This window comes from Aspergillus fijiensis (genome assembly GCF_003184825.1).
Source record: "Aspergillus fijiensis CBS 313.89 unplaced genomic scaffold BO72scaffold_25, whole genome shotgun sequence".
NCBI classification, from domain to species: domain Eukaryota; kingdom Fungi; phylum Ascomycota; class Eurotiomycetes; order Eurotiales; family Aspergillaceae; genus Aspergillus; species Aspergillus fijiensis.
In genome coordinates, this window is record NW_024469001.1 from 37719 (window position 1) to 54866 (window position 17148).

General features: G+C 54.5%; 4 protein-coding genes across 4 annotated transcripts; 1 reads left to right on the forward strand and 3 right to left on the reverse strand.

Annotated features, from left to right (window-relative positions):
* Positions 1 to 1940: 1940 nt before the first annotated feature.
* On the reverse strand, positions 1941 to 2429 carry BO72DRAFT_448291 (uncharacterized protein). Its single transcript, XM_040944759.1, has one exon. The coding sequence runs from the start codon at positions 2276 to 2278 to the stop codon at positions 2111 to 2113; it is 168 nt and encodes a 55-aa protein (XP_040800939.1). The 5' UTR covers positions 2279 to 2429; the 3' UTR covers positions 1941 to 2110.
* An 860-nt stretch (positions 2430 to 3289) lies between these two features.
* Positions 3290 to 6171, reverse strand: BO72DRAFT_527974 (clathrin-coated vesicle protein). Its single transcript, XM_040950143.1, has 7 exons — positions 5997 to 6171; positions 5732 to 5861; positions 5530 to 5654; positions 5195 to 5475; positions 4175 to 5139; positions 3731 to 4105; positions 3290 to 3654 (listed from the first exon to the last, which is right to left on the reverse strand). Exons 1-7 carry the CDS (start codon positions 6017 to 6019, stop codon positions 3487 to 3489), a joined length of 2067 nt encoding a protein of 688 aa, XP_040800940.1. The 5' UTR covers positions 6020 to 6171; the 3' UTR covers positions 3290 to 3486.
* A 205-nt stretch (positions 6172 to 6376) lies between these two features.
* hir3 (putative transcriptional corepressor of histone genes (Hir3)) lies at positions 6377 to 13346 on the forward strand. Its single transcript, XM_040950144.1, has 4 exons — positions 6377 to 10879; positions 10929 to 11151; positions 11207 to 11362; positions 11421 to 13346. The coding sequence occupies exons 1-4, from the start codon at positions 6591 to 6593 to the stop codon at positions 13152 to 13154; spliced, it is 6402 nt and encodes a 2133-aa protein (XP_040800941.1). The 5' UTR covers positions 6377 to 6590; the 3' UTR covers positions 13155 to 13346.
* On the reverse strand, positions 13277 to 16535 carry BO72DRAFT_448294 (kinesin family protein). The gene is made up of 7 exons (XM_040944760.1): positions 15970 to 16535; positions 15645 to 15917; positions 14858 to 15365; positions 14675 to 14802; positions 14087 to 14617; positions 13975 to 14035; positions 13277 to 13909 (listed from the first exon to the last, which is right to left on the reverse strand). The coding sequence occupies exons 1-7, from the start codon at positions 16327 to 16329 to the stop codon at positions 13557 to 13559; spliced, it is 2214 nt and encodes a 737-aa protein (XP_040800942.1). The 5' UTR covers positions 16330 to 16535; the 3' UTR covers positions 13277 to 13556.
* Between the last annotated feature and the right edge of the window lie 613 nt (positions 16536 to 17148).

Genomic DNA, 17148 nt, shown 5'->3' on the forward strand with positions numbered 1-17148 from the left:
AAGCGAGCGACGACCACTTTCTCTGCACCCAGGAGCACTGTTCCACAGATAAGTAGGAACGAGTTACTAAGGGAAGCAGACGGCGTAGCGCACGACGGTAGACTAGGCTGGGGGATTTTGCGCTTTCACTATGGGAAGAGACTAAGATTGATCATACGGCAGAGCGCCTGGGGGAAAAGTGATAATGAGCTTAGGTAGACTAGCTGGTGATTTCAGGGCAGAGGCTGTGGAGGTGGGAGACCTGCGCGATTTGGCTCGGGAGACTACTAATACTCAAGTACTAGTCTAAGGGGCGGGCAGCCGCCCTGGGAGGATTTACCCCTAGCCTCCACACTGTTGGTTTTAGTGTGTTGTTGTGCGACGGCATTGCTGAGGTACTGTACCTCATTTCAATCAATTTCTTTTTTTTTTTTTGTTCTTTCTGAAGGAACTTCTTTGGTAGTACGGTGGGCTTATGATAGTTTGCATTTGTTTGCCTGGAGTCTCTTCCGGTGGACGAAGGCATGGAATGTAAATAACCCGAGGCAGCTCAATAGCTGTGTTGCTCAATGGGACTTCAGGTAATTAAACTTACTTAACTTAGGTAGTCTGTGTAAGCTTGCACTAACTAACCTTAGAAAGTCTGTGCTTTTCGCCATCTCCAGCTCCCCAGCAGAGTCGAGTCCGCATTGCGTTAGGTTGGAGTTGGCTGTATGGTAGGTACTATATATGTAAAATTACCTTATGATTCCCCTGCAGTAACTTAGTCTACCCTCTTCGAGTAAGCTGCGTAATAGCCGGACTTAAGAGTGAGTGAGTGTGACAAGAGGTTGACATCATGAGTTTCGTTTCTTTTCTTGCCACGTCCAGAGAACAAGTTAAGCCCACTGCCAGTAACTTACCGCCCTGGTAAGGTGGATTACAATGGCTGCTATTGCCCCGGAGTATCTGTGCGCCCCCCGCCCCGTCCGGTACTGTCACCCCACTTACCATACGCCATTCACCCGCCATCTTCAGGTCTGTTCAGGTCTGTTTGCACTTCCCTTCCTTCCTCTTTCTCCTCCCACTCTCTTCCTAATTCTTCCTCTAGGAAACTCGACCATGATTTCCTCTCATCTCCCACTCATCCATATGCCAACCTTTCTTCAGATCCAGGGGACCTGAAGTCTCTGAGAGTGTTATCGTTCCATGGCGAGCTGAGAATCAACCGACCAAGCAGCGATTACCGCGGTGATAATCGTCATGTCATTCATGTCATCACTGCGGAGTCACTCAACTCTTGCCCAGGAACTTCTAGGCGCACGGCCTTGGCACCGTTAAATCGACGCGCAATGCGACGGGAACGCGAGCCCCAGACCTGGAGCAGAAGTAGCAGCAGCTTTCTTCTTCCTGTTTACTCCGTAGCTGGTGTTGGTTTTCCAGTGCGCGCTTTTTCTCGCGCCGCTGCGCTGCTCCTGCTGCTGCTGCTGCTACTGCTTGGGGCTGACGAAGTGCCCCGGGCCGGGCTGACTGACTGACCGAATTAATGCTCACTCATCCATTCCCTCGTCCGGGACTGTCCCCTCACCCAAACTGGATCTCTCCCCCTTCCCTTGGATTGTGAGGAGGCTTGTCCTGGCTGGCTGGCTGGCTGGCTGGCTGGCTGTCCGTTTCCTCTGTTCCCTGCCGGCCGTCCCCTCTCTCTCTGCCCGTTTCCCTCTTATACTTCTCTCACACCCCCAGCTTGCTCTTCCCTCCCCCCCCTCTCTCTTCTCCCTCTCCCTACTTTACTCTCACACTCTCTCTTTACCTCTTTCATACACCCGTTCGGCCCTTGGGACCTTTCCTTGTCCTTTTTACCATTAACTCTATCCATACCAATTCATCCACTAGTTGTGCAATTGCGCAATTGACTCGTTTTTCTCTTTCTTAATATCCTAATCACTAAACATCATGTCTACTCGTAAGAGAAAGCAAGAAGCCGAGGAAGAGGAGGAGCTTCAATCGCTTCCTGAAGACAGCGAGGAAGAAGAAGAGTGAGTATTTTCCTCCCTCATGTCGCATTCGCATTCGTCGCTCTTTCCAACCATGGCGCATGAGCTCCCCCTTCTCTTCGCGCGCTTTCCCAGACCGCCCCATAAAGACAATCGCATCACTGCCAATCACAATTCCTACCAAGCACTAACAAACCAGCAGATATGAAGACTCCGAGGTAGAGCAAAGCGACCTTGGCAGCGAGGAGGAAGAAGAGGAGGAGGAGGAATTTGACGAGGAAGCCGAGGGTGAGGCTGAAGAGCCTGAAGAAGAAGGTATGCTTCATTCTTATCTGCCTCCCTTGCCTATCCTGTCCCTACGGTCGCAGAAAAGGAGCCCGGCATAGTGATACATCGACTGAAAATATGACCATGCGCTAATCTCATATCCTTGACAGCCCCTGCGCCTAAGAAACGAAAGACCGCGCCAGCTCCTCCGGCTGACGAGGAAGAGGAGGAGGAGGTTGCGCAAAACGGCGAAAACGATGCCGAGAACGGCGTTGATGATGAGGAGGAAGAGGAAGAGCTCGCCGACGATGACCTTGAAGAGGAAGATGATACCGCGAAGGAGAGTGGACCCGCCAAGGCGGCCGCGAAGGCCAAAGGAGGTGTCGTTCCCAAGGAGCCTGAGGTGGATATCGAGGGCGATGACGAGTGATCACTGTTCTTGTGCCCCGTGTTATTTGGTCTTCTCCCCCAAGGCAGTGATTTCGAATTGATTCTTCCAAGACGTTTGGTAATTCTCAACCCCCGTGAGCTATCATCGTTATCTACTTCGGTTATTCGGTTATTTCAGGATGTTATCATTATCATGCTGGCCAGTGAAGAACTGGCTGGGTAGTTTCAGGGTATCATGGATTTCGCTGGTTGCGATGATAAACTGTTGTTTCGCCTCAGATCTGACCGATCGTAGTAGTACTGTAATCCCGCGCTTGGGATTGCTAGGGAGAGCGGTTGGTAGATAGCCACCACTTGACCGCCTAGCAGAACAATACGCACCTTCTGCTGTCTGGCACAGATCGCCCTCAATACGTTAAGCACAATACCCTCACTGAAAGATCGAACACTCCGAATAGAGCAAACAACAACCCGACAGCAATAGACGTCCGTCTTCCCCGTCCAGCTAAGCAAAAAAAGTCCACATGACCTCAGAGCAGAGCTACAATGCATACTCCATCTCCCTCATCCGACCGAACATCAAACTTGAGAACTAATCCGTTCATCTCGACTAGGAATCACATAAGTCATACAGGAAATTGAGTTGTGTGGTGTGGTGTGGTGTGGTGGATATGAGTTGTATTACTTTCCTCCCTCCCTCCCTGCCTTCCTTCCTCCCTTCCAGCTCGCTACACAGCACCCGCATCGCATCCCCCGCATCCCTTTCCCCTGGAGCACCAACCCCCCGGCCCCCTTGCATCGACCTCCACTACCCGGAAACCATAACAAACCGCAGCCCAGTACGGCGCGGGAAACATTTAGAAAACATGGAGCTCATCTAACCATCACTGCCACTGCTTCGGAAGGTGGCGCACAGTTGACAGTACTGATGCGTGAGGTCGAGGACGGGCTGCGGGAGGTTGGTGGCCTGGACGATGCTCCGGACCTTGACGGCGCCTTCGTCTTCGATGAGTTTGCGGATGAGGAAGAGAAGTTCGGGAGAGAACTTTTCGTGCGGTGCATTAGCTTATGTTTTGAAGGGGGGGGTAAGGGGTTGGGTGTGATGGTGGGTGAGAGCATACCTCGGAGTACCATCGGTACTGCCAGGCGATCAGACGGATCAACGAGCCCAGCATGCCGCGGGTGTCGTTCTTCTTCTCGTACAGCTTCAGCACGCCGCGCATGGCCTTGGGGGCAAACCGGATGGCCAGGCCGTGCTGGTAGGCCTCGATCGCCTCGTCGAAATGGTGCAGGCGCTCGGCCAGCTCCCCGAGGATCTCCCACTCCGTGGCCGACTTCTTGTACTCGATCGCCTGCTGCCGGTACTGCGCCATCTCCGTGCGCCAGATGGTGTAGATGCGGAGGTCCTCGTAGAGGACCATGAAGAGGTTGTCGAGCCAGCGTTCGCAGAGGCGTTTGTTGCGGAACTGCGTGTACGCGGAGTGGGAGGGGTCGGGCTAGTGGGTAGTTGTCTTAGTATTGTCGAGGAAAAGTATTCTTGAATCGGTGGGAAAGGGAGGACTTACATCTTCATTGCCGGATTTGATCACTTCGGATGCCATTGATTGCTCGGGCTTTTCGATCGAACTTTCCACTTGTTCGTCCTTGAGGCCGTTGGGCGAGCCCTCGTCCTCCTTCTCGGCGTCCTCCGTGTTCGCGTCGTTGTGGTGGTGGTCGTCGTCGTCCTCATCCTCTTGCCCATCGCCCCCGTTGACCTCCGCGGAGGTGCGCGTGTTGGTGCGCGTGTGCTTGGAGGTAGAATGTTGGCGCTCAACGCGGTATTCCTCCTCCATGACAAACACCTCGCTGCGGATCTTGAGCAGCTGATCCCAGCCGATGGCCGCCGCGACCTTGGTCAAAAGGTTGTAGGCCTTCAGGAAGGTTCCTTGGTAGCTAGCTGCGTGGAGACGGCGCAGGGAGGGGTGGACGTAGTCGGCAGGGTCGCCTTGGCGCGGTTGTCCTTCATCGATCTCCTCCAGCATGCTCTCGGCAAGAATCGGCAGCATGATGCGCGTTGGTTGAGGCATGCGCGGGGTGTCTTTATCTTGGTATGTGAACATGGGGCACGAGTTCAGAGTCAACAACGCCAGGTCCCATTGCTCCAAACCGACGTATACTTCGGCCAGTCGGGCCCAGGTGCTGAATTCACTGGGAGCGGCGGTGACCGCCCGCTTGGCACACTCCAAGGCCATCTCGCCCTCGCCTTTGGACTGGCAGAACGCTGCTTGGCAGTCAAGCAGGGCGTAGTCCATCGGTACATCCTGCAAAGCGTCGAAGATCAGTCTCACCGCTTGCACCTCCTCATCAGCCATGATCAGAACTCGGGCCAGAAGCGACGACACTTCGACGTCTCGTGTGCGCAGCTTCTCAAACAGATTGATGCCCGAGGTGTAGCGTCCCGTGGTTTGTATGTACTTCAAAAGACCCGACGTCAGATGGTTGCTGACAGTGTTCGGCACTTGCGTCTCCGGATCGGAACTCAGCTGTCGGCCTGATTTGACAGTGTCAGCGATGTACCACGGTGGAAAGATAATGAAGAGGCATACCCAGGAAGAACAGTCTCTCCGCGGCGTCCAGGAACTTGTGCTCCATCTCCGTATTCGTCACTGGGTTGAATCGCCGGACTCCCACGATCTTGCGAATTGAATCGCCGCTGCCATCGTCCGCGTAGGTATATGCTCTCAGAATCCCGCAGAGAAAGGTCTCCAACCACAACGCCTCCGTCGCAACTCGCTTGTCGCCCCGCTCATCGATACAGTAGCTTTCCAGACTGCCCGGGATTTTCACTTCCACGCGCATGTCGAGGTGGGAGAAGGCATTGTAACAGCTGCGTAGACATTAGCACACCTAGACTGGCAGATGCTTTGACCGATGGCCGAACCAGTAGATCCCCGAAACCACTTTGTGTGTCTTATCCAGCGGGGAGAAGGTGAGTGTGTTGACATAGGCGGCCAAGCTGGCGGACGACGAGGCATCGACACCGGTGACATGGTGATAGACTCCGGTCTGTGATTGTATCGCCGCGAAGTCAGCTTTTGTTATCTCTGCGCACTCCGACCGGGGTCGATCGACGTCGAACGTACCTGGCGATGAGAGCTGGTCTTAGGTTGTTTGACCAAGTAAACCAAGTCGGGCGGACCTAATTCCCGAAGGTTCTGGAGAGATTCAGTGCGTGCATCGACAGCGGCGTAGATGTCCTCCTCCTCGTAGATCCTAAAGACATTCAGGGGGTTGTCAGTGCCAGGTCAACAACGGTGGGCCCAATTGAGCTGTAGATAGCGAGTCCGAGTCGGCAAGAACACGTAAATGGATGGAGGGGTGGGGGGAGAGAGAGAGGGAATGCCTTACTCAGGCACTGCGGGCGCGACCATGGCGCAAGCACTTGATTGAAAGCACTTGGATTGAGAAGATAAAACTCGGATCCTGGAAGCGATACACCCTTTCAGAGATCAAACGATAGACAAGAAAGATAGCGAGGCGCACAGCGGGAGACTGGCTGGGCTTCCAAGTGCAAGTCGTCGTCACGGCCGCGCCCGCCGATCATCAATAGGGAAATAGTACGGAGTACCTCAGGCAACCTTGAATACATAGTAGGGTACCTCAGGCAGCCAACTGCCAGCCAGGTACCGCCTTTCCATTTTGGGCACACGCGCGATTTCCATCTAACTAATGGGCGGAATGCGTCTCACTCGCGGCCGGCTGGCTCTAGACCCACCCCGCTGGTGCAACAACCACTCCATCAATCATTGCCATCCTTCCTTCTTGGTTTCATTTTCATCTTCACAACTACTTCCGGGGCTTGTTACTCTAGCGCCCTCCCCCCTCTTCGGTCGGAGCTGTGCTGTCTGAGGCCATTGCAACTTCTTGCGATGCGGCCGGTCAGGCTCAAGGCTTATACCGCAGTCCGGGAGCTTTGCGCACCCTGAAAATCACACCGACATCATGTCGAGCTGGGCGGCGCTCAACATCGAGCCCGATGAACTAATCGAGGAAGAGGTCGACGATACGAAGGAAATTCAGATTGAGGAAGCGCTCAAGCTGTACCAAAATGCGTTGAAGCTTCATTCCCAGGGCCCGCAGTTCTATGCGCAGGCCGCGGAGGCCTATGATGCCCTGTTAAACTCCGAGATATTCAAGTATCCTGAGTCCATTTCCGACTACAAGCGCGCCAACTTGCAGGATTCCGACCTCCCCATTGACTTCGCTGCAGGCGCCGGAGCTGCAGAGGCGCTGGCGGAGTTCGACATCAATGACTCTACGTCGAGCACTTTGATGCAGACCATTTACCTGGCTTACAAGAACCACGGTCAATTCCTGTTAGACGCTCTACGCGCGGCCTTGGAGGGTCAGGCTACTGATGTGCAGGATGCTGCGGACCTACCGTCCCAGGTCACTGAACAGGCCAGCGCCGCTCTAGCAGCCTTCGCGGAGGCGCTGGAGCGCGATGACTCCGACCTCAATCTCTGGAGACAGAGTGCAAGGCTCTGTAGCACTCTACAGAGCTATCGTCTCACGCGGTACTGCCTGGAGAGCGTCCTGGCAGACGACGAGAATCGTCTGGAGGTGCGCACGGAGCAGCTAGGCTTGGAGGAGACGTTCGCGGAGGAGCGTCTGCGTGAAACTCTGTTGTCGATGCACGACCGACTCTCCGTGTCTCAGGTTCCCCTCAAGAAGCCGAAAAAGGCCCTTCTGAAATTCCTCAGGAGGCAGGCTGATCCATTCCCTTACCTTCCGGCACTTCCACAGCAAGTCGAGGATCTCCATGCGTCAAGGTCTCACCTTTCCCCACAGAGCTCACGTCTTGAAATCAGGCCCGTCGGCCCTACATGGGCTGCGCTAGGAAAAGCTATACTTCAGTCCCTCATTGATGACGAGCTGGGTGTAGCAGAGATCAAACCTCGAACCTCGGTCCGGATATCGCTTCCAGCTCCCAGTCCCGAGCTCAAAAGTACCATAGAGGTTGCCATTCCCGTCTACCATCCACCGGCAGAGGAGACGGACTCACAAAGGCAACAAGCCAGCCGTGCGCCTGCTGAATCCGAGCAGGCTACAGATGGCGCTCCTCGCGTGAAATCAGAAGTTGCTGACGACCATTCCTCCATCGATCAACGCGCAGAGAAGCAGCTCATGGAATCATTAGAGACGCAGTCATCGGAGCCCCCCGGTCCGAGCACTCAACCAGACAATGCGAACATGGAAGAAGCCAGTGCAAGGCCCCTAACAGGAGGTCGCAAGCGTTCGTCTGCATTTTTCCAACCCGACGATGTCGATAATCTGAGGGCGAAGAGCAGAAGGACACGGCTTCGAGAGTCAACCGCACACGCAGATAGTTCTTCGCAGGCGGTGGACTTGGCTGCTGACTATGCTAAGTTCTATGATGACCGCCTCGAAAGTTATGTGCAGGCGGATGACTCAATGCAGTCAGCTGTCGGCCCCTTGTTGGCCAAGCTCGGCGTCGAAGATCTCAGCGATATCGATGAGCTCAGAAAAGCCGTGCGGGCGATGGTTGTTCGCAAAGAGTCGACTGATATCTCGGCTGACGAGTCCCACGAAGGCCACCATCTGGTCGGGGACTTGCTAGACACACTCCGAAACTGGGATGAAGCAAGATCCCAGGTCACCTACCAGCCCGACAGCCTGTCTACTTTGCAGGATCTTCGAGGAATGGGAAACTCCGGGCTGGCTATCTTCTTGGAACACTCGAGAAAGTCGGCCAGGAAGCTGGGGGTGAAACAGGCTCTCGCTGATGACGAGAGACTTTTCAGGCTCACCACGAGCGTGAATGATGAGCTTATGCATATTCGCGATGCTGCCCTTGCCTGGCTCAAAGCTCTATTAATGCCGAAATTTGCGAAGCATGCGATGGATCATGTTGTGCCACGGAAGTGGCCTGCAATGGAGTCCGCATACACGTCGCTGCAGTGGCCAGACTCACTGAAGGAGACTGTGGTGCAGCTCATACTGCACCAAGACGAGTTTATTTACGAAAGCATGCACGAACAGCTGCAAAGCCTTGAGACTCAAATTCTCGCAGGTCAAGCTGAATCCACATTTTCATACACGCTTGCGCATTTCTCTGATTTGGAAATGATTCAAACACTTTTTGAACTTCACCTTGACATATACGCGTCAATTAATAATCCTAATAGTGAGGTGGATGGAAGAACGAGGATTCAGCAGCGCGATCGCTTGGGGAGATGGAGCCTCCTCGCACGTACCGCTTTATCACACTTCCTTGACCACAGCCACGCTAGCACAAGCTGCCAGCAGGTCTTTGCCCTGCGACACATATGGGCATCGACTTTTCATTCCAATATGGCCAGTGACATCCAACGAGAGCATGTATTGCTCTGTCTTCAGGAGCTAAAATCACTCTTTGAGCGCTTGAAAGATCCAGTAATTGGCCTTGTGAACAATGCGATCATGCCTGAACTGTCTTCCGAGGCTGTTGATCAAGAGATCTCGAAGCTCAAGTCCATGGACTTCTTCATGAAAATCTTCAACCCGAGCTCAGAGGACCCAGTGGAGCTCATTGAGACCATTGAACCTATTCTCGAGCCCGCGTCTTTTCAAATCGAAGGTATCGATGAGGGAAGCGAGCCACTTGAGCCCAATTCTCAAATCACTGAGATGAGTTCTTTCCTGGATCGCGGCGATGCCACGCTGAGACTCTTCCTCTGGCGAAGACTACAGGATGCTTACAAGAAGATTGATTATCCTCCCAAGGTCATTTCTTGCTACTTGCGCAGCATCGAAATCATAATGAAAGAGCTTCAGATCTCATCCGAGTCGGACGAACCCAGTGAGCACCGTCAAATCACCCTCCTTCGGTGGCTCAAATCGCTTGATAGCATCTTGAACAAGACTGTAACAGCCGTGCTTCTGGACGCGGACAAAGCATACGAGTGCTTTGACATGGAACATTTGAAGGCTTCGTTGACTGCAGTGGCCTCTCTGACTAGACTTCTCTACGGGTTCTCATTGTATGAGGACCTACTTCGCGTCGGTGCGACCACAGGTCCAGAAGTCCGCGGCGCGCTATCGAAGTCTCTAGAGAGCCTCAAGGATAGACTGCGCGAGATGCAGGTCCGCTGCTGGGTTCTGCAATACACACTTGTAAAGGAAGCTATGTCTCAAGAAAAGGAGGAGTTCGAGACCACTGCAGAAGATCGAGTGAACTACTTGCGAGCTGTCCATCAATGCCTGGGCATTCGCTTCATGTGCAAACTGTCTCACAAGCAATTCCTGAAACTGATGAGATCTGAGCTCTTCGCTATCGGCGTCAACGATGACACTGAATGGGACATATGTCAGCTCCTGTACGACATCAACGGGATCAAGTGTTCACCCTTGTATGGCGAATTGGACGACCACAAATGCCCAACGGAGAAGCTGGATCGCACCACGGCTATCATCATGGTGAACTTGGTGATGAAACAAGCCCAGCGAATGAGCATCAAGGACTTGTCGAAGTCGGAGTTGAAGTCCACCATCGAGAAGATGCAGCAGGCCATTGGCACTACCAAGTCATCTCCTCCTTTGTCTTACAACAAGCGCATCACAAATGCATATCTGAAGTCTCCAATCAACCCGTTGGCGCTCTTCCGATCCATCCAGGGCGTGGCAAGCTTATCCTTGATCCCAGTGCTAACCGAAAGTGCTATGGTCGCTCGGAATGGCTGGTACTTCCTCCTTGGGTATGCGGCTTTGACCAGGTTTCGGTCGCAGAAGCGCTTGAGCCCACTCCCGACAACTGATCTTGATGATGCCGTCATGTGCTTCCGACAAGACATTGAGCACGGAACGGCGCGATGGGAGACCTGGTACAGGTTGGCGCAGACATACGATTCGAAGTTGGAAGAAGATATCACCTGGACAGCTGACAGAATCAACAACAACCGGGCGGAGCTGGTAACATGGCAGCGCTATTCTATTCATTGTTATGCCATGGCCATTTCGACGGCCATGGGAAACTCGGATCCAACACCAGAGACCCGCGAGATGCTCGCGGACCTGTTCACAGATTTCGGAATTCGCCTTTACTCGTCCTCTAGGGAACCACTGTCTATGGGCGCATTTAGTCTCGCAGACTTCACACGTCATTTCAGCAACGAGGAAAGCCAAAGCATGTATGAAGGCCGACCTTTCAAGGAGATGAAGCTATACTCCGTGTGGAATCTCGCCAGCTACCTTCTCAAGCGGGCTCTAGTCGACAAGCCCAAGAACTGGATGTACGTGTTTATGGTTCTGTTCGACCTACAAAAGACTAACCGCATGCAGGACTCATTACATGCTAAGCAAGTGTCTCTGGAAGATGTTCAGCTGTGATGATTCCGTAAGAGGGCCATTCAAGCAGCTCGATCTAGACACTTTGTTGGACTCCTTACTCGATGCGATTGACGCTCTGCCGCAACGAAGGGATTCGCGGTCGGAACCGATATTCGAACCTCACTACAAGCTTGTGACTGTAGTGCACAAGTTGGTTCGTCGCGGAGCCTTGGAGGTATGGACACTATGTGCCCGACACGCTCTCATCAGTTGCTTACATTATCCTACAGCCCGCCGACGCCAGCAAGACGCTCCTCGCTACACCCTGGGCTCGCAAGGTGCAGCCGCCGGAAGACAAGGCTTCTTGGAAGCGCTACATCTCCGAAGTGCTTCGCAACCTGAAGAATGCCGACAAATCGAACTGGCACCATCGCATGGCGTACCGAGTATGTTTAAATGCTTCGAGTCCATGCATACCTGATGATTCCGCTGACCTCTCCTTAGGCTGCACGAATCCTCTACGAAGACGACGAAGACTCCATTGAAGCTGCGTCCGCCGCCAAGAACGAGCTCACCCAGCAAATTGTCACCAAGACCATGACCATCCAAGTCTGGAAACCGGAACACGAGCGTCCCGGGCGTCACTTCGTCTACACCACACGATACGCCTACTTCTTCGTCTCTCTCCTGGACCAGCTCGACGACCGCGCCAACCTGGACCAACTTCTCCGCCGTGTGCGCAAGAAGCAAGGCGACTTTCTCAACCACGCTAAACTCTGGGAGGACATGTGCCTCACCTACGCGGGGCTGATCCGGCGTGCCGCGCACATCGACGAAGGACACGAGGAGAGTGTCTTCAAGCCCATCGGCTGGGAGGAGTTCGTCGCCAACACGGCGCGCCTCGAGAGCCTGACCGACCTAGCGCCGGGCAGCGAATCCCTGCTGGAACTCATCCGCGACGCCATCGAGCTCAAGAAACTCAACAACAACCTAATGAAGGTCGCCCTGCTGGAGGACCTGATCGCGGACGTCTACTCCCGCCTGTACCAGATCAACATGCCGCAGGTCCTCGAACAAGCCCACGAAGAGGCCAAAGAACGGCTCAAGGTCGACCCCACGGTCCCCGGCGGTGCCGCAGCAGGCGGCGGCGGCGGCATGGGCATGATCAACAGCGACGGCGCCGCCGACACCACCACCAACACCCCGACGCCGCCCACCTCCGCCCCGGCCTCGGAAGCCCCCGCCCCACGCGGCCGCACCAAAGGCATCGCCCGCCGAGACATCCAGAAGCGTTCCGAAGCCATCGTCCACCGCAAAGTCCCACCCCGTCTACCCACCACATCCGCTGCCACCACCACCTCCACCTCTGCCGCTGCCCCAAGCACCGCCGCAACAGCATCAGCAGGAGGAGGAGGACCAGGAAGCCGCAAGGCCTCTACCACGACAGCCACCGACCCTACCACCACCACAACCACCACCGCGGCGCTCAATCCCCAAACTCTTCCCGCTACCGAATCCACCTCCGCAGGCCCATCACTCCTGGAGAGCAAGACCGCCGGCCGCCTGGCCGAGGACCTGGACCTGGCCTCGGGCCAGCAGAGCGACACCATCCCCGCCAGTCTGCACGATAGCGCCGACGACGAGAGCGAGCTCAGCGAGATGGACGACGAGAAGCTGTCCAAGCTCACCACGGAGCGGAAGTTGTTGTTCCCGAACCTCCGGGATGGGTCGCTCGATCCCGAGTCGGAGCTGGAGGGGCTGGCCAGTGGGGCGGATGGGGAGGATGTGGATGTGGAGTTGGGTGATGGGGAGGGTGAGGAGGAGGGTGAGGAGGAGGAGGAAGAAGAAGATGATGATGAACGGGAAAGGGAAGAGGGTGATACTATGGTTGAGGATGTTGATGTTGATGTTGATGATGAGGGTGAGGGTGAGGGTGAGGGTGAAGGTGAAGGTGACGAAGGGGATGTGGATATGGAAGGGGGTGAGGAGGAAGAGGAAGAAGTAGAGGGGGGGGAAGAAGAAGGCGAGGAAGAAGAGGAAGAAGAGGAGGGGGAGGAGGAGGAAGTTGGTGGCGAGGATGATGATGAGGGTGATGTCGAAGGCGATGGGGAGGATGAGCCCCTGGGCGACGCGGAAGGGAACGAGACCGTCGATGAAGTGGACGCGGCCGCGGACGCTGGTCAGCTCGAGATTGCGGGCACGGATGATGATGAGGACATGACTGAGGCAGAGCCTTGAGCCAGCCCTTGACCCAGAAATTCTATTGTTTCTTGTCGGGTCAGCCTCGATTCCCACAATTTGTATCATTACAATTCCTCTTCATTTTGTTTAGCTAAGGACAAACCAAGGTCGGCGTTACCGGGAAGAGCTGCTGGGTCACGAGATGTCTGTGCAAGTAATGAATGTACTTTGTACTGTGCCATAGAATTTATGAACATGAATAGCAACAGGGATGGAAGTAAAGTTCCAGTAATTTCCCACAAACGCCAACATTCCAGACGGATATCATAAACCACAAGCAGGAAAACTAGTTCAACCCCGACGCAAACAAACAAGAATCCCACCAAAGGGTCAATCATTCAGATTAGTACAAGTAGTCATCACGGACGGGAGAGAGGAAGCTCATCCCGCTAAGCAGCCTTAGTAAATGTCCTCCTCCGGAGCCAAGTCCCATTTCCTGGTGGCCATCTTGCGATGTTTCTTGCCAGGAGACGAAAGCTGCTGCGGGGCCGGCGAGAACATACTGTCGGCCAGTTTCAGCTGGTCCATGCGCTTCAAGGCATTCTCGACATCGCTCTCCCGGCCGAGGATGTTGGAGTTGCGGGAGGGCTCGAGCGCCGTGGTGGTCGTGGTGGTCTTGGCTCGGGTCTTCTTGGTGGGCGATCGGCAAGTGAGCTCGCGCTCCAGCGCGGCGACCTTCTTGCGCAGCTGCTCGTTCTCAAACTCGAGCTCCTCCATGCGCTCATTGTTGGTTGTGTTGGGGTCTTCGTAGACTGGAAGGATAATTAGTTTCGTCGATTTTGCAGGAGAGCACGAGCAAGAAGAGGCAGGTACTTACTCTGGAAGCCCCGCGAAAACAACTCAAGCTTCTTATCCAAGTGCTCTTCGTTATGGCCAGTCTGCTTGAAGTTAGAGTCAAAATCGCACAGTTCGCAGAAGAGGAGGCTAACCTGCTCGTCCCAAGCGTTCTGCCACCGGCGTCTCTCTTCTTCCATCCTCTCGTCCATCTCGTTCCAACATTCCTCACGCACGTCTTGCTCGATGGTGAGACACATATCTTCGCTTGCTTTCAATCTCATGGCCATGTCCGTTCTCATGATCTCTTCCTCGGCGAGTCTCACTGAAAGGTTCTCATTCTCGGCTCGGAGTCGCTCGATCTCAGCGGCTGCCTTCTCCAATTCTTCGGCCGCGACTGAATTCGTCGACTCACGTCCGCCAATAGAGCCATGACGAGATTCGAGAGTGCTGGACAAGATGGACTCTGTGGCCGACGGGGCTCGGGGCACAGCAACTTCGCGTGCCAAAGCGGAGTAGCGGAGTATTTGCGAAGTGGCATTGTAGTCTCCCCATGGGTTAGCCGTCACAATCATGATGGCTTTCTGCGGGTGGCGGAACTGGCCAAAAGCCTGACCAGGCGACGGGAAAGAGTTCGAAAAGAGCAGCTCTGTGAGCTTGCACTGCCTAAATGGGACCATAGTCGCCTTTTTGAGTCAGAAAACCTGGCGAAGACAAGAGAAGAGCTTCTTCGTGTGGCATACCTTGTTGCCTTCCTGAATATCGCTTTGCATCTGTAGACATTGTCCGAGGTACATCAAGCTCTCGTTAATCTTGCCTGCCTCCGCAAGGGTAGATCCTGCCGTCTTCGCAGTTCTTGCGCGCTCAGACCCTGATGCTTGATTAGCACATTTGGTATGTCGAGGCAGAGGCTGAGCTGAACATACCGGCTAAATCGGCCACTGTGAGTGTATTTCCCATCCATGTCTCTTCGCCGGTTCTCTTGTTGCGCATTCGTCTTTTGACCTCCAGACAGAAGAACCCATGACTGCGGGAACTGACGCTATTGGCCCCGGTGCCTGCAACCTTTCGCTCAGTAAGTCCAACCTCCAAAACCGACAAAGCTTCTTCGTAAGTGCAGCATGCAATCTTACGCAGGCCCGCAACGACCTTCCTGTCAGGCGATCCCTCCGTCGACTTGAAGAATAGCGGTCTGCGGCGGTCCTTCTGCCCACCTCCCGGGCGAGTCATTGTGCTTCCTTGACCAGGGACGATAGCCGGTGAAAGAAGGTCAAAGATACGATCGTTGTACACTTCATACATCGAGACCAGAACCACGTATTCCGAGTGTGGGCTCAGCTCCATCGTAAGATGGCTCACGTCGGGCGATCGGGGGAGGGCGCCAGCGCGCAAGGGCATTTGACGACGGGGAAAGCTGAGCGCTGGCATGGGTTCCTTTGAAGCAAGAGAGGGTGAGTTAGCACAACATGTTTTGTAGCGATTCCAACGTCCGTGTGGGGTTGTCAAATGGGATCCTAGCTGCTTCCGATCCGGCGTCTTGCTACCGTACCGAATGAAGAGGGGATTCGGCAGACCAGGGGTGGGGGAACCGCCAAGGGCTGGCTTTGAGTTTATCCGCGGACCATACGCAGCGGGCAATTGACAGCTTGTAGGGACCAGCACTCGAGACCTTGGGGTGGGTTGCAATATAGGCTGGGGGAAAGGGCTCCGTACCGCCATGGGGGTTTGCGCTCGTCCGGCACTCATTGGGGTCTGAGCTCTGGGACTCCTGCTACGATCGACCGATTCACCGTATACAGCTTCGAGGAACGTCTGCGCACTAAAGATCTGGGCTTCAGAGGCATCGGCGGCGGCGACAGAGGACAAGAGAAGGGGGCTGATAAAGTTGTCGTGGGGTCTGATCGTCGAAGCGAGGGACCGGAAGATCACATCCAAGCTCATCTGGGTGATACCTCGCTGCGTCTTGGAGCCCAGAATGGTATGACTCTGCGGATTCTCATTAGCATTACCGCCTACAACCACGGCTAGACTAGCAGACCTTTCCACTACCCGTGACGCCCAGCGTCGCGACCAGGCCATCGCGTCCTTCCGACAAAACACCTTTTATCAAGTTCTCCAGTCCCGTGCCCTCGAAGATGCCCAGCTGAGAGGCGGACTCGTCGAAGACTTGTGTAAACCCGAACTTCTCGACGGCGCGCTTCCGGGAGTCGCTGGGAGGGTGTAAAGTGATATGTGTAGGCGGGGCATCTTGGTGGTTGTTTTCAGTGGTGTATACCTGCTCTGGAGTCTCGATGGTCAAACAACGCTCAGCCTGTTCCTCTTCGTGCTGGGACATAGGAGGCCGCAGGCGAAGGTACACCTGGAACAGGGAGGTGGGGGGCGAATTTGTCGAAGCCATGTTTGCTGCTGGTGGTTAGTACACGCCTGCTCACATCCAAACTAAGGGTCTAGATGCAGTGCACGAGAGTTGGGTAGATGACGATTGGAGAGGGTCACGTTAGCATGGAGGAGAGGCGCCGTGCCCAGTGTTGATGGGTCTTATCCGAATCGGGATATTTTCGTCGTCCCGGCAACGCCTTCCGCATGGGGAAAATCTGGGGTTTAGCCACCATCATGTTTACTAGGTATACTCCGTAGATTACTCCGTACTCAGTCTTCCAATATCTTTTATCGATACCCCACGGAGCTCTCTCTAGTTAATGTCAGCCTTGAGTCAACCTTCACAGCCACCATGCACTAGCAATGACAGTCCCTGCGAGGCTGACTTCGTGGAGCCAATCACAACGAGCACAGCCTTGCTCGTATTCGCTTGCTGTCGGCGAGGATGCCAAGCCAAGTCTCGAGGATGGGTCTCAGGGTCTCAGGGTCCATCCATCATCATCACCAGAGACAAAAGACCTGGATCCAACAAGGCTAAATTCAAACCAGGGGAGGACTTGGAGAAAGCATGATGCTCCTGGCCATTCAGGACCGCTGGTGTGCACCATGGAGGGAGACTTGGGGCTTATCCCATGAATGATCAACTCAGTTGACGATCGGGCAACAACTCTACAGCTCAGCCCTCAAACTGATCCTTTAAGGTTGGATGTTTAAGTCAGAGGCACATCTGGAGCCTCCCATAGGGCCGTGGCTGATTACTGAATAGAGGTTGCTCGTTTTCGCTAATGGGGCTCTGCCACACGCTGAACATATATATTTCGTGGACCGGGACATAGCA